The 16,341-nt window shown below is 44.8% G+C and overlaps 2 protein-coding genes across 3 annotated transcripts in view; one reads left to right on the plus strand and one right to left on the minus strand.

Moving 5' to 3' along the window:
• The window catches only part of TRAPPC10 (trafficking protein particle complex subunit 10), an 84,255-nt gene that overhangs the window by 62,904 nt on the left and 5,010 nt on the right, over positions 1–16,341 (minus strand). The gene's annotated exons all lie outside the window — the stretch shown is intronic.
• Positions 219–7,994, plus strand: LOC133073662 (endogenous retrovirus group K member 6 Env polyprotein-like). The gene is made up of 2 exons (XM_061167474.1): positions 219–834; positions 6,043–7,994. Exon 2 carries the CDS (start codon positions 6,044–6,046, stop codon positions 7,880–7,882), a length of 1,839 nt encoding a protein of 612 aa, XP_061023457.1. The 5' UTR covers positions 219–834; position 6,043; the 3' UTR covers positions 7,883–7,994.

The raw sequence follows: 16,341 nt of genomic DNA on the forward strand, positions 1-16,341 counted from the left end.
GTATTTGGGTATATGTAATATTTATGCAATCATTTTTTTTTTAATTTAAGATCTGATGATGACATAAGATTGCATTTAGCACTAAACCATCTACAGAAAGGGTAGCATAAATTAACAAATGTGATGCGAGTGCTCCAAAGTTACCAATCATGCCTCGGGGGGAACAAAAGGTTAAACAGAAAAGTCACCTATTTGTTGGGAAGGACATAGGGCTTTCATACTTATAGCATCAGACACTGCGGGGAGCGGCTTGAAAAAGCTGACTCTGGGAGCTGCCTTGATTGATCATCAAGGGTCTGTTCGCAGACATAGCTCTCTGTCCCGCCACCCTGCGGAGAGCGGCTTGAAAAAGCTGACTCTGGGAGCTGCCTTGATTGATCATCAAGGGTCTGTTCGCAGACATAGCTCTCTGTCCCGCCACCCCTCTGAAATTTACTATCCAAGTTAACTCCTAACAGACCATTAGTGAGCCTTGAATGTACACAAGGTGCAGATAGATGGCTTTGCACGACTGCCCTTAAGATAAGTAGGATGCCTTTGGCGCCATGAGAGAGCTCTGGTTATTGTTATCTTAAAGATGATGTACATGGGGAAGAATTTTCTTTGTGATGCCTCTCTTCTTGGTTTAGTATATATGTAACCCTGAGAAATAAAGAATCATCGTTGACTGCAGCGATCCTCTCGACCCCATCTGTTCTGTCTCCTTTATTTCTTAGCCTAAAGGAACGCGTAGTGTTGCTCGCTGAAATCTTCCGGCTGGCCCGGCAAGTGGCGCCCAACAGCGTGGAGCTCAACGAAAGTTCCTTGCGGCCGCTGCCCGTTGAAACTATTAAGGTAAGTAAGAGTGTGTGTATTTGTATATTGAGGGGCAGGAAGGAATATTGTCGAGAGTATAAACCATGGGACAAGATAATAGTCGTCAGTTGTTTGTGCATATGTTACAGATAATGTTGAAGGATCGGGGAATGCAGGTTACTAAAACAAAATTGCAGACTTTTCTTAGTTTTGTTGAGGAAGTATGTCCCTGGTTTCCACAGGAAGGGACTATGAGTTTAGAGATATGGAAAAAGATAGGGAAACAGATTCAAACATATTATACTCTCCACGGACCTAATAAGGTTCCTGTGGAAACATTTTCATTATGGTCTTTAATAAGAGACTGCCTTGATTTTGAACATGAGGAAGGGAGTAAATTAAAACACATGCTCCCACCCAAAGAACCAATTTATGCTACTCCTAAAGTTTATGCTACTCCTGAAGGGAAAGGACCCACAACCTTTGAATTAGAATATGCAAAACCTTTGAAGGAAAATGAGGGAACGCTGACTTCAGAGGATGAGGAAAGTTTAGAAGAACAGGCAGCTGCTTATCATAAGGATGATCATCGGGAATTACTTGTAACTGACAATTCGAATGCGCAGGCAGCAGCTGCTCCTCCGACAGAGGGTCTGGAGGCACTCATGCAGAAATTATTAATAACAATAAAGGAAGAAATAAAAAGGGAAGGTAGGGATGAAGGCGCTAGTGCAATCTCTACTGCGCCTCCTGCTTATGCACCCTCAACTATTGCTGGATTAGATCCTCCACCTATTTCCAAACCTGAAAATTTGTTGAATATAACTCGTGAATCACAGAGTTTGTCCCCCTTGCAAAAGGCTATGCAACAAGCCCAAAGAGCTGGAGAAACTGTTCAGGGATTCTCTGCTACTTTCCCGGTATTCGAACATGAAAACCAAAGGTATTATGAAGCTTTACCTTTCAAACAACTAAAGGAATTAAAAATTGCCTGTGCTCAATATGGACCTACGGCTCCTTTTACCCAGACCATGATAGAGAGTCTAGGAGGTCAAAATTTGCCACCTAGTGATTGGAAACAAATTGCAAGAGCTTGCTTATCAGGAGGGGACTATTTATTATGGAAATCAGAATTTACAGAACAATGTGGCCATATAGCTGAACTAAACCAGCGACAAGGGATCAATACTACATATGAAATGTTGGTAGGGGAAGGGGCCTACCAAAATACCAATGCTCAATTGAACTATTTGCCTGGAGCATATGCTCAAATTTCTAATGCTGCCCGGCAGGCTTGGAAAAAGCTCCCTTGCTCTAGTAATAAGACTGAGGATCTTTCAAAAATTCGTCAGGGGCCTGATGAACCATATCAAGATTTTGTGGCTCGTCTTCTTGAAGCAGTAGGTAAGATTATAGCTGATGAGCAGGCTGGAATAGTGCTTACTAAACAATTAGCCTATGAAAATGCAAATTCTGCCTGTCAGGCTGCACTTAGACCGTACAGAAAAAAGGGAGGTCTATCAGATTACATTCGTATATGTGCTGATATCGGACCTTCCTATATGCAGGGTATTACCCTGGCTGCAGCTTTACAAGGGAAAAGCATAAAAGAAGTATTATATCAACAGCAAATGAAAAATAAACGAGGATTACCTAGTAGAGGAAATGCTGGCTGTTTTGTTTGTGGCCAGCCTGGACATCGTGCTGCCTTTTGCCCCCAACGAGCCAATTCAGGGAATAATAAAACTCCTAATTTATGCCCTAGGTGTAAAAAAGGAAGACATTGGGCAAAAGATTGTAAATCTAAAATTGATGTCCAGGGCAACCCACTTCCCTCGCAGTCGGGAAACTAGATGAGGGGCCAGCCCCTGGCCCCGAAACAATGTTATGGGGCAATGCAGGGAAATCAGATGGTAGAAGGAGAGTTACAGACTTGTTCAGAGCCACCTCAGGGAGTGCAGGCTTGGACCTCTGTTCCTCCTCCTACACAGTACTGACTCCCGAAATGGGAATGCAGGCTCTGCCCACTGGGGTATACGGCCCTTTGCCTGATGGAACCGTGGGACTTTTACTCGGACGCAGTAGCTCTACCATAAAAGGGCTGCTCATAGCTCCTGGAGTAATTGATGCTGATTATACAGGAGAAATCAAAATTATGGCCCATTCTCCACAATGCATTACCACCATAGCTAGCGGACAGCGTATAGCTCAATTAATATTGGTCCCTGCGGTGCAAACAGGAAAAGCATTGGCTTCCAGGAGAGGGGAAGGTGCCTTTGGATCCTCTGACGCCTACTGGGTCCAGGCAATAACTAATAATCGTCCTGAGTTCACGTTAAGAATAAATGGAAAGTTCTTTACAGGCATTCTGGACACAGGAGCTGATGTTTCTGTTATTGCTGAGAGACACTGGCCCCGAGAATGGCCTAAACAGATAGCTATATCAACATTGCAAGGAATTGGTCAAACTAATAACCCTGAACAAAGTACAGAGCTGTTACATTGGACTGACCATGAGGGTCACGAAGGAGACATTAGACCTTATGTCCTCCCAAACCTCCCTGTAAATTTGTGGGGACGAGATGTTATGACTCATATGGGAGTATATTTATACAGCCCCAGTGATCAGGTTAGCAATCAGCTTTTAGATCAAGGGCTTCTTCCCACCTCGGGACTTGGAAGAAATAATCAGGGAACTGTTGCGCCTGTTCAGACAAAAAGGTTACCAAAAAGAAGTGGACTTGGGTATTTTTAGAAGGGACCTCTGATCCTCCTGTAATTCACGCAGATGCTATTACTTGGAAGTCTGGGGAGCCTATGTGGGTTGATCAGTGGCCCCTTTCCAAAGAGAAAATTGACGCTGCCCAACAACTGGTGCAGGAACAGTTGGAACTGGGACATATTGAACAGTCTAATTCACCTTGGAATTCACCCATTTTCGTTATTAAGAAAAAATCTGGGAAATGGAGGCTTTTACAGGATCTGCGAAAGGTTAATGAAACTATGGAAGTCATGGGAGCATTACAACCAGGATTGCCTTCTCCCATGGCTATTCCTAGAAATGCCCACATAATAATCTTAGATTTAAAAGACTGCTTTTATACTATTCCTCTAGCACCTCAAGATTGCCCTCGATTTGCTTTTAGTGTTCCATCTGTTAACTTTTCCCAACCAATGCTCAGGTATCATTGGAAAGTTTTGCCACAGGGTATGGCCAATAGCCCCACCTTGTGCCAGAAGTTTGTTGCAGCAGCATTGCAGGAAACTCGGACAAAATACTCCGATGCTTATATTCTGCATTACATGGATGATATACTGCTAGCACATATTGATAAAGAGTATTTATTAGCAGTTTATGCCTTCATGGAACCTGCCTTAAAAGCAGTAGGGCTAATAATATCCAAAGAAAAGGTGCAAACCTTTCCTCCTTATTCCTATCTTGGCTTTCGTTTAGAAAGAGAAACATTTGGAGTTCAGCCCATTGCATTACGAAGGGATAATCTGAAAACACTTAATGATTTTCAAAAGTTGCTCGGGGACATTAATTGGATTAGACCCTACCTACATCTTGCTACATACGAATTGAAGCCTCTTTTTGATATCTTAAAGGGGGATAAGAATCCTACCTCCCCACGCAGCCTCACAGAAGCTGGAGAGCGAGCTCTTCAGAAAGTAGAAACTGCCTTATCACAGCAGCACTCCAGTTACTGTGACTATGAAAGGCCTTGGGGACTTTATATTCTTGCCTCAGAACATTCACCTACCGGTGTGTTGTTTCAAGATAATCCTTTAAGGTGGATTTATCTATCAGTCTCTCCCCTACGGGTATTAAGTCCTTACCATGTTCTTGTAGCCAAAGTAATAGCAAAAGGAAGACAGGAATCTGTGACTTATTTGGGAAGAGATCCCCACTTTATTTGTATTCCTTTTTCAACTGAACAGCAACTATGGCTCTCTCAATTTTCTGATGATTGGGCAATTGCGCTTGCACAGTATGCAGGGGAGATTAAACAACATTACCCTGCTAATAAATTGTTACAATTTGCACAGCTGCATCAGTTTATTTTTCCAAAAGTCGTACAGCAATGCCCTTTGAGAAAGGGGACAACTGTCTTTACTGATGGATCTTCCAATGGCATAGCCAGTTTGGTAATCGAAAATGAATCTTATTATTGTCAAACCTCATATTCATCAGCTCAGGAAGTAGAGCTTTTTGCAGTACTCCAGGCTCTGCAACGTGTTCCTCAAAGTTTTAATTTATACTCTGACAGTCATTATGTTGTCAGAGCTCTCTCAGTCATTGAAACAGTACCCCTCATTGGAGCTGCTAAGGCCTCTATTCAAACCTTGTTTTTGAAAATTCAGAAACTCATTCGAGCCCGAACTCATCCTTGCTTTTTTGGGCACATACGTGCTCACACTGCCCTTCCTGGGCCTTTAGCGGCTGGGAATGCTCTGGCTGATGAAGTCACCCGTACGGTATGTTATTCTTCCTTAACCCTTACCTCTGCAGCACAGGCCTCTCATGCAATACACCATCAGAATAGCAATTCATTACGGCTGCAATTTGGAATTTCTCGGGAAGCCGCTCGTCAAATTGTAAAAGCTTGTCCTACTTGTCCACAGTTTTTTGTGCTCCCAACATATGGAGTCAATCCTCGGGGTTTACTCCCCAATGATTTGTGGCAAATGGATGTTACACATATTTCTGATTTTGGAAAATTGAAATATGTGCATGTTACTATTGATACTTTCTCTGGTTTTATCATGGCCACACTTCAATCTGGAGAGGCTAGCAAGCATTGTATTCAGCATTGCTTACGGAGTTTTTCTGCTATGGGCCTACCTAAATGCATCAAAACAGACAATGGCCCTGGATATGTTGGCCGCAATTTTCAAACCTTTTGTGCCCAGCTGCGCATTGTACACAAGACTGGAATCCCATATAACCCACAGGGCCAAGGAATTGTTGAGCGGGCACATCAAACCCTTCAGCACCAACTGAAAAAATTAAAAAGGGGGAGTTTGTATGCTATTACGCCTAACAATCTTCTTAGTCATGCTTTGTTTGTTTTAAATTTTCTGAGCCTCGATAAAAATGGAAAATCAGCAGCTCAACGTTTTTGGCACTATGATAATAAAAAGGCACGGCCATTAGTCAGATGGAAAGACCCGCTGGAAGGCAGATGGCATGGGCCGGATCCAGTTCTAATATGGGGGAGAGGTCATGTTTGTGTTTTCCCGCAGAATGCTGAAGCGCCGCGCTGGCTCCCGGAAAGGTTGGTACGCACGGCAGAGGAGTTCACTGGTGGAGCGAATGAGACAGCTCACAATCCAGGAGACGGTCCTGCTGCCGACAGCTCAGCAGATACAGGCACTGTTACAGATGGCATGTGAGAATGCTTCCAACCCTTCCCCTGCCTCTCCTACTAGTATATTAATTTCATTATTACTTCTTTTAAACCAGATAAGTTCCATGGAAGCCAGTATCTTCTGGGCGTATGTTCCTGATCCCCCTCTTTTACAGCCTGTTGGATGGGAAATGAGTTCTGTTCCTGTGTATGTGAATGACACAATACTTTTGGGGGGGTTTTCTGATAAGCATATTTTTCCACAGAATGCCAGTATTTCTTATTCGGGATCCTCTTCACAATTACCAATGTGCTTTTTCCGAAATCATAATGTTTCAGGATGTCTTACTGTTACAGATGCAGAATACTTTGGTTATGATTATGACCATGACCACCGTAATTGGATAGTGGATATTCCTAGCATTACGAAATCTACAGGAGATGCACGACGAGTCAATGGAACCGGACCTAAAGACATTCCATTTTGTGGCCTGGGGGTAAAAGGACGATATATAGCTGTGCCATGGAAACTTTGTAGAGATGAGACTGCTACTGTATATTCTATTACTAATGACACACATTCACTTTGGGACTGGTCGCCAGACTCCAACAGGAACCCCGGAAAGGAAGGCGGCAGACAACTTGCAGCTAGAATTTGGAATCTTGGTGGCACCACGGTGTATCAGACTGAGATATGGAAGCTGTTGGCTGCTTTCAGAACAGATGGGTCCCTTTTACGGACTGGAGGAAAGACCAAAGGAGTACTATCCTGGAGAGCGTATTGGTGGAATGAGACTTGGAGATATCCTCGGGCCTGCGTACCCTATCCCTTTATGATCCTTGTTGGCTCTGTGACTCTTTCAAAAAATGCTGGCCTATATCATGTTCATTGTTTTAATTGTACCCTGACTAATTGTATAAGAGGTATGGAAAATAATTCTGGGGCTCTGATAGTTAAACAACCACCCTTTGTCATGATGCCTGTAAATCTTACTGAGCCCTGGTATGAAGAGTCAGGGCTTGAGCTGTGGAATAAAGTGCGTACAGCCCTTGCTAGGCCACGAAGGGGGATAGGATTAATAATTCTAGGAGTAGTAACGCTTATAACTTTAATTGCTTCTGCTACTACTGCTTCTGTATCCTTAGCTCAATCTGTACATACTGCTAATATTGTAGATGATTTAGCAAAGAACACTTCAAAAGCTTTAGGAATTCAGGAAGATATAGATAGAAAACTAGAAGATAGGCTAAATGCCCTCTATGATACCGTGAGATTTTTGGGAGAAGAAATATTAGGCTTAAAACTGAGGGCAAAAATCAGGTGTCATGCTAACTATCGTTGGATTTGTGTAACTCCAAAAATTTATAATAATACTGAGACCCCTTGGAATAAGATAAAATTACATTTAGATGGTATTTGGCATAATGAAAACATTTCCTTAGATCTATTACAACTTCATCAGGAAATTCTTGATATAGAAAATGCTCCTCGGGCTAGTATGGATTTGGCAGAAAATGCTGAAGAGTTTGTTAAAAGTTTGTTTTCCAATTTTCCTTCAATAACCTCACTTTGGCATCTTTTTTCAGGGGTCGTGGCCATGCTTCTGGTATTAGCGCTTTTTGTGTGCATTACTCCTTGTATCATAAAGAAATTTGTCAAAGAGTTGTGGGACATCAAGGCTGTCCTACACAGTAATTATTTACGCCAAAAGAATCAGGCGTGCCATTTTATTTAATAAAAGAGGGGGAGCTGCGGGGAGCGGCTTGAAAAAGCTGACTCTGGGAGCTGCCTTGATTGATCATCAAGGGTCTGTTCGCAGACATAGCTCTCTGTCCCGCCACCCTGCGGAGAGCGGCTTGAAAAAGCTGACTCTGGGAGCTGCCTTGATTGATCATCAAGGGTCTGTTCGCAGACATAGCTCTCTGTCCCGCCACCCCTCTGAAATTTACTATCCAAGTTAACTCCTAACAGACCATTAGTGAGCCTTGAATGTACACAAGGTGCAGATAGATGGCTTTGCACGACTGCCCTTAAGATAAGTAGGATGCCTTTGGCGCCATGAGAGAGCTCTGGTTATTGTTATCTTAAAGATGATGTACATGGGGAAGAATTTTCTTTGTGATGCCTCTCTTCTTGGTTTAGTATATATGTAACCCTGAGAAATAAAGAATCATCGTTGACTGCAGCGATCCTCTCGACCCCATCTGTTCTGTCTCCTTTATTTCTTAGCCTAAAGGAACGCGTAGTGTTGCTCGCTGAAATCTTCCGGCTGGCCCGGCAAGACACGTGTCAAGGGCATTCAGAAACTGACAGAATCGTCCTGCTCCCCTGGGGCCTGTGAACATGTTACATTACACGGCAAGGAAGAATCAAGGTTGCAGGTGGATTAAAGCTGCTAGTCAGCTGACCTTAAAATAAAGAGATGATCCTGGCTTATCCAGACAGGCCCACTGTGCTCCCCCAAGGGTCCTTACATGGCGAAGAGCCACAACCAGAGAGATGGTGTCATGAGAAAGACCGAACTGGGGCCCAGAGAGCCAAGGGAGCGGGCGCCTCCAGATGCCGGAAAGGGGATTCTCCCCTGGAGCCCTCAGAAGGACCAGCCCTGCCCACATCTCAGTCCAGAGAGAACCACGTCAGACTGCTGACTTCCAGGACTCAGAGAAAATACCTCTGTGTTACTTTTAGACACAAAGTCTACGTAATTTGTTACAGCATTCACAAGCAACTGACACAACCATGAGAAGTGAAGTCATGGGACTGATTTAAAACAAAGAAAAGCATTTGATTTGCCAACCCCCTCCCCCAATCTATGTACTACTCCCAATCTGATGATCCGGGAGGACTTGCTCTAAGCACTAGAGGGTTTGGCCCCAGATGAGAACTAGCAGACAGAAGTCAGAGGAGGGACCATCCGTTTACTGCGCAGTTGCTCATGTGCTGTAAGCTCAAGCTCAGTCACCCTGAGTCCTCCCAGCAGCCCGAGGGCCACCCCACACAGGGAAGCCCAGGCACCCACGGCTCCCCGCCCAGGTGAGTCAAGCCGCTCCTCAGAGTAAAGCTGCCCACTCTGGACTCAGCATTCTGCACTGCTGCTCCAAGATGCTTCTTTCTCTCACTTTATTGTTTCTTGGGCTTCCCGGGTGGTTCACTGGTAAAGAACCTGGCTGCAATGCAGGAGATGTGGGTTTGATCCCTGGGTTGGTAGGATCCCCTGGAGAAGGAAATGGCAACCCACTCCAGTGTTCTTAAATCACATCTCGGCCCATCCTGCCATCTCAGCGCTAGCTTTCATGACAGGTCTGGTCCACCAGCTTCCCCAGCCTGCTGGTGACAGACACCTGCTCGCTCTCCCGGGTGCTGCCTCACGCCCGCACCCAGTTACGCAATTAGTACCACCCTGCCGGCAGGCGTGACCAAAGGGACAAAGTACAATGTGTGAGGGTTCATCGGGTTCCATGATGTGGGAGTTTGCAGAAAAGAAACTACAACCAATACACAGAGGCCACTCAAGAGACAGAAAGTCCCCAAGTCTCCCTTTTTTAAGAAGAAGGACAAGATAGTAATGGCCTTCTCTAGCACTCAGAGACCACATTAGACCCAGAACTCAGGAATTTAACAGAAAAAGAAAGACTGGATAAGTGCATCTATATATAAAAAGACCGAAGAGTCGGCTTTGAAGGTTTATGTATGTTTAATAAAATACAGGGAATATAGTCAAGCTACAGCTGTTTGAATCACAGCATTTGCAATTCAGGAGGACATCTTGCTCGCCTTAGGCACACCTGGACGGGAGGCCTCTCCCAAACCGCTCCTTCCCTGGATTTCCCTCTCACCTCCTTAAAAGTCCGTTCAAAGATCACTCACTTTCTCGATGGGGTCTATTATTTTCAAAAGGAGCACCGTTTTGAAGGGGGATTTGAACTAGCAAAACTGTGTTTACCAGAGCCCCAGCAATCCTCACAGTGATAGACCCCAACAGATACATGGGGAAAATACATTTGATTGCAAGACTGTGTCAAAGAGCAAAATATGAAACCATTCAAATTCCACTGATGGATGACCAGAATAAACCATGGCACACCGACGTAACAGGGCTCTGAGGATTGTAAACAAGAGAGGGCACCACCTCTATACTCCGTCCTCCCAGAAATGTTGAGGGGAAGGCAATGTGGGGAAGGTGTGTGTGGTCTGCCATCTCTTATCTTAGAAAGGGAAATACTGATACAACAGGTATGACTCTTTCCTACGAAAGGAGACGCTTCAGGCCAGGGAGGGACAGGGCAGAGAGGACAGGGCTACACACTGGATTGTTACACTGCTGGTGGAGGTCACAGGGCTATCAGAGGCTGTGTGAGGCAGACCGAGGAGGGCCCTGGACCCACAGCACCAGGATCACCTGGGCATCTGTGAGAGGTCCTCATGCCCGGGCCCCACCCCATCCTGCTCCATCAGAAACTCTGGCCCCCACGAGCACTCCACGGGATTCTGATCCAGTCTGAGGACCTTGTTCTATCATCCCCAAGCATGCCTGAAAACTGGAAGAAAAAATACATGAGAGAGAGAGAGCAGGGAGAAAGCACACACAGAGGACAGAGCAGTTAAATAAAGCCTTGAAGTCCTGAATTTGAATTGAAAAGATCAGAGTGACTTTAGAGCCCAGCTCTTCCCCTATAAAGGCCCAGCAGCAACTACCAAATACCATCTCCCACCAGAAGGAATCCGGGCTCCCTGAACGGCTGACTCCAGGGCCAGGGCAGGAAATGCACAAAGTGAGTCTGGAACATCATGTTACACCAGAGAGCAAAGAAACTAAAGATTCCTACAACAAGGATTCCTACACCTCAGAAGCCAGCTGGCAAACGGGACACAAGGCACCCCCCCCCCCACCCCCAGACTCTTCAACAAGCGATAAGGAACCACAGAGGGGGAAAGGGAAACTAAGATTTCAAGAGGGAATTAAAACACTAATCTAAAAACCTACTGCCACTAAATAATTTAAAGCATTTTTTTAAAAAAGACATTTCAGACACACTGGAAATGTAAACACTCAATATTTGATACTAAGGAATTGTATTTTTAGACGTGATAAAGGTTTTGCAGTTGTATTTTTTAAAGCCCTTATCTTTCAGTGATACAGTCTGTCTTAGCTCAGGCTGCATGACAGAACGCCCCAGATGGAGTGGCTTAAACAATACATACAACTGTTTTCCTCCTTGTTCTGGAGGCTGAAACCAAGGTGCCTCCTTGTGGCTCCCCAGTGAGGGCTCCCCTTGCTAACTAGCTCTCCCAGCCTCTCCTCCTCTTCTTACGAGGCCGATGACCCCACCATGAGGTACCCACCCTTGTGACCCAAGCCAATCCTAATTATCTCCCAGAAGGTCCCATCTGCAAATACGACCACATTACTGGTTTGGGCTTCAATGTAGGAATTTGGGTGGGGCATACAAATATTCAGTCCACAACACATACACTTACTGATAAATGTTCGATGCCTGAGATTTGCTTCAAAATAACAACAGGATTGGAAGGAATGGCCGGGGGTATAAAGAAGCAAGAGTGACCACTTAGTTGTTGAAACTGAGTGATAGGCTTGGAGGGGTTCTTCATACCATTTTTTTTTTAATACAAGTTTGCAAGTTTCTATAATAAAACGTTTGAGATGTTAACAATTCCCCCATTTCTCTTACCCTTTTCTCTTTCTCCTTTCTTCCTAACATGCATCACCTATTACATGATATGATTTACCCTGTATGCACACAATCTACATTCTTGCTGGAACATAAGCTCTAAGATGGCCAGGAACAAATGCTAAGGACATGCGCTGATGTTGAATCCAGGGCCCAATTCTTCACTAAACAACGCAGGGCCCCCAAAGGCCAGGATACCGTACAGCAGATGGAATGATGGCACTGGCTGTCAAGTTCTCAGAAGATGAATTTAATTTTAGAATCAGTAAGATTACACTAAAAACTGCCAGTATGGCTACCCTACTCAGTTCTTCGACTGCTAAACTAAAAAAAGTGATGTTTCTATTCTACTGAGCTCCATGGCAAAGGATTTCTCTCGGGGATAACTTGAGGCACAACCCCCTTTCTGTGTGGGCAGACGGTGTCTGACTCCCGGACCACTTGGCAAGGTTGCGGAGGACGAGGAGTCGGCCACCTTGGGCCTGGTCCTCACTGCGTCACCAAATACTGGGGGGCCTTGGTCAGGTACAGAAACTGGCCCTCAGGCCGTCAGCCTCAAAATGCCCTACCTGCTGGCCCTTCCCGCTGTTCACCTCAGTGCTTAAGAAACTTTTAAGCTGACCTAGCCAGACTAAGAGTGCCTACAAATGGTGAGCTGTGAATGCAGTAAAAATCGTTACCACAGGCGTTACTGTTAGTTCTAAGACTCTATCTAAAATCGCAGCTCTGAAACGCATGCAACTACTTCTAAACACTAAACAGATCTGTTGAAAAAAGGAAAAAGTTCCAAACACATGACATGACACTCCCTGGTGAAAGCAAGGTATAAGCCTGTTGTCGGTTTCTTCATAATTTCTCTGTTCACTGTTTTTAAAAAATAATTTTATTTATTGATGCAGTCATTATTTTATTTCTGGCTGTGCTGGGTCTTCGCTGTTGCACAGGTTTTTCTCCAACTGCAGAGAGTAGGCTTCTCATCGTGGGGGCTTCTCTTGTTGCGGAGCACAGGCTCCAGGGTGCGCGGGCTTCAGCAGTAGAGACACGTGGGCTCAGCAGGCGCAGCTCGTGGGCTCCACAGCACAGGCTCAGAAGTTGTGGCCCATGGGCTCAGCTGCTTCACGGTATACGGGATCTTCCTGGACTAGGGATTGAACCCATGTCTCCTGCATTGGCAAGCAGATTCTTAACCACTGAGCCAACAGGGAAGCCCTCCCTGCTCACTTCTTTACAAAATCTGGCAAACAAGGGCCTAACACAACATTGAGGAATGAAACATCATGTAACACAAGTGCAGAAAGCCAAATAAAAGCATTTATTTTCTTGGGGAGAAAAAAAGGAGAGAGAGGTTGCATAACAGATTAATATTTTCTTAAGAGATCATCCCACCTTGAGTCAACATCTCAAGCCCAAAATTCCAGATACCATGGACTTGCTCAAGGGTCAGGAGCACAGTAAGGACATGCCTCTAAACAGAGGAAGTGCTATAAAACCAAAGACACATGATGGATGCTGCCAACGTGCACCTGGATGCCAGTGCAGATGCCATAATCAAGGAGCTGACCAGGAGCCCTAAAAGATTTGTCCACATTCTGAGCCCCTGCCCCAGGACCTGGGAATGAACCTATTTGGAAAAGGGGTCTTTATAGATATGATTAAGTTCAAGCTCTCAAATAAGATCATTCCGTATCATATACAGATGGGCCCTACACCCAATGACAAGAGGTCACTTGTCAGATCAGATAAGAGGCAGAAGGGAAAACACAGGGACAGAGAAGGCCATGTGAAGACAAGGCAGAGACTGGAGTGATATGCCTACAAGTCAAGGAACAGCAAGGATTTCTGGGTGCTGGAAAGAGGCGAGAAAGGACCAGCTCCACTCCCAAGGCCTCTGGAAGAAGCACAGCCTTGCTGATACTTTTTTCTAGTCTCCAGAACTGTGAAAAAATAAATTTCAATTGTTTTAAGCCACTCAGTTTCTGATAATTTGTTACAGCTATCCTAGAAAACTAACACATGTGGCGTAAAATACAAAAATCAAATGCACATCTTCCCTAGTGCTCTACCAACTCATCTTTTAGATATATTTTTGGCCATACGACTTATACGTTGAAATAAACACAGATGAACAGGCAATTCTCAACAGGTACAAGCATGAAGAACCACATAAAAAGAACCTCACTAATCATTAGGTGTGTAACGCCAAAACAACTATGATGGAAGATGGCCTTGGGCTGGTCAAAGAGTTCTTAGATACGATATTGAAAGTAGAAGAGGAAAAAAATGGGTAACTAGACTTAACATTTAAAATGTTTGCACTTCTAAAGACAGATTAACTAAAAGACAATCAAAGAATAGCAGAAAATATCTGCAAATCACGTATCTGATAAAGGAGGTATTCCGGTCCACACACTGGAATACTAGACAGCAAGAAAAGGAGGAGCAAACTGTAGTTGGTGCAACACGAACGAAACTCAGCAACACTGCAGAGTGAGAGAAGCCAGATAGAAGACTGCATGTTACATGACTCACTTCTGTGCAATGTGTAGAAAACGCCAATCTATAGAGACAGAAAGCAGATCAGTGGTGCCTACGCCTAGGGGCAGAGATTAACTGCTAACAAGTTCTTGGGGTGATGGAAATGTTCTAGAACTGAACTATGGTGACGGCTGCACAACTGTGAACATTTACTAATGAGAAGTGTACACGTACAACGGATATTAATTTTATAGTATGTAGACTAGAGCTCAATAAAGCTGCTCAGAAAAAGAAAAATCAAAAAACTATAACCTGTCCATTAGACTGGCAAAAATTAAAAAGATATCTCCGACCCAACGGGGCAGAGTATAACTCGGAGGGCAGCTTTCTCACAGGGCGATTCGGGCTCTCCCCTTCTGACCCAACAATTATACTTCTAGATTCTATTCTTCATAATGAAAATGTATTCCTGCTTTATTTATATACTTTTAAAGTTAAAGTTTCATTTCTAAAAGTTACAGCTGTATCTTTTTCAAAGGCTTCACCCAAATGCCAGGTTGACAGTCCCTCAATCTTAAATGCTCCAGAGCAGAAGCTGAATCACAGACCTGAGAAAGCTTCGGTTTGTTCATACATTTCTCCGGACTTGAAGTAAAGAAACCATATCTGAACACAACTCAGAAGGACTATTTCAAAGATGATGGGCCACGGAACTTTTCTTCTACTGGATTAACACATATTTCCTCGATTCAAAAACTCCAAAGAGAAAATGTTCCAGTACCAAAAATCAAAAAACCACCTAAGTGCATAGTAGTTTACCTAAAAACAAGTCTGAACGGTCAGGACTCAAATTCTCCAAACATTTTTCTACAAACTTATCTGATCCTGACAAAGACATGTATTTAAAAGAAAATAACTACACCATTAAAAGCTCCTACCTTACGTATAACACAGCTTCCCCTTTAGAGTAATGTTTACTCACTTATTAATTTCCTCTACAAATATTTACTGAGCACAAACTATGTGCCCAGCACCATCCAGGTGCCACAAATACAGCAGTGAACATAGCAGATAAAGTTCTGAACCTCACATTCTATTCCAGAGCAGCCTGGGTTGTGGTGAGAGAGAAATAACCATGGGGGGAAAAAAATTTGTCAGGGGTGCTGAGCCAGAAGACTGAGCAAAGTCCAAGAGATGCCAAACCCTCACAGGCCCGGAAGGTGGCACATGAGCAGCCTCGGTGTGGGAGGGAAACACCCAGGGGGTCAGGAGAGCGACACGACAGAGGCTGCTGGGCCGTGTGGTGTGTAAGGCCCGACCAGGAGGCCAGCTGGGGTGGAGATGGGGGACGTGGACAGAGGGTCTCAGAGCCCACAGGAAGCCCTGAGAATACCATGCTGAGAAGGTGGGCAGCCCCTGGAGAGGCGGAAGCCAAGGAATTATGTGCCGACTTCTCTCTTGGAGGGACTGCCCCCAACCCCAGAGAGAATCAGCTTCAAGGGTAAGGCCAGAAACTAGTCCGCCATCTGGAAGGCTGCGGGGGTCCCAGGGAGAGATGATGGGGACCGGGATTTGGGGGAGCAGAAGTGAAGGCAGAGAAAAGGGGCCGAATTCTAGATCAATTTCAAAGATAAAATGGTATTTGCTGGTATACAATGTTGGTTGTGAGAGAAAAAGAGAAGTAAGAATGACTCCAAGGTCGTCAATTTTAAATTTATATTCTTAAAGAGCAAAATACTGCGAATACACTTAAAAGTCACATTAAGCGCAGTCCCCCAGGGATGACCTGATTGAAAGTGGGGACAGAAGGGAGCAAAGACAGAAGGGAAGGTGAGGTGAAGGGAGGAGAGAAAGCCAAGGAGGCTCTCTGGGCAATCCCCAGCAGGGAGGGGTGACAGGGAGGCTCTATGGGGGCCCATGTTGGTCATCCAGACCCCCCAGGCCAGAGCAGAGGGAGGGGGGATCAGCAGGGAGCCCTGGGAGGCAAGGCACCAGCACTCCGTCAACTGGCAAAAATCTGGTTTGAGAC

Source organism: Dama dama, chromosome 19, assembly GCF_033118175.1.
Source record: "Dama dama isolate Ldn47 chromosome 19, ASM3311817v1, whole genome shotgun sequence".
NCBI lineage: Eukaryota > Metazoa > Chordata > Mammalia > Artiodactyla > Cervidae > Dama > Dama dama.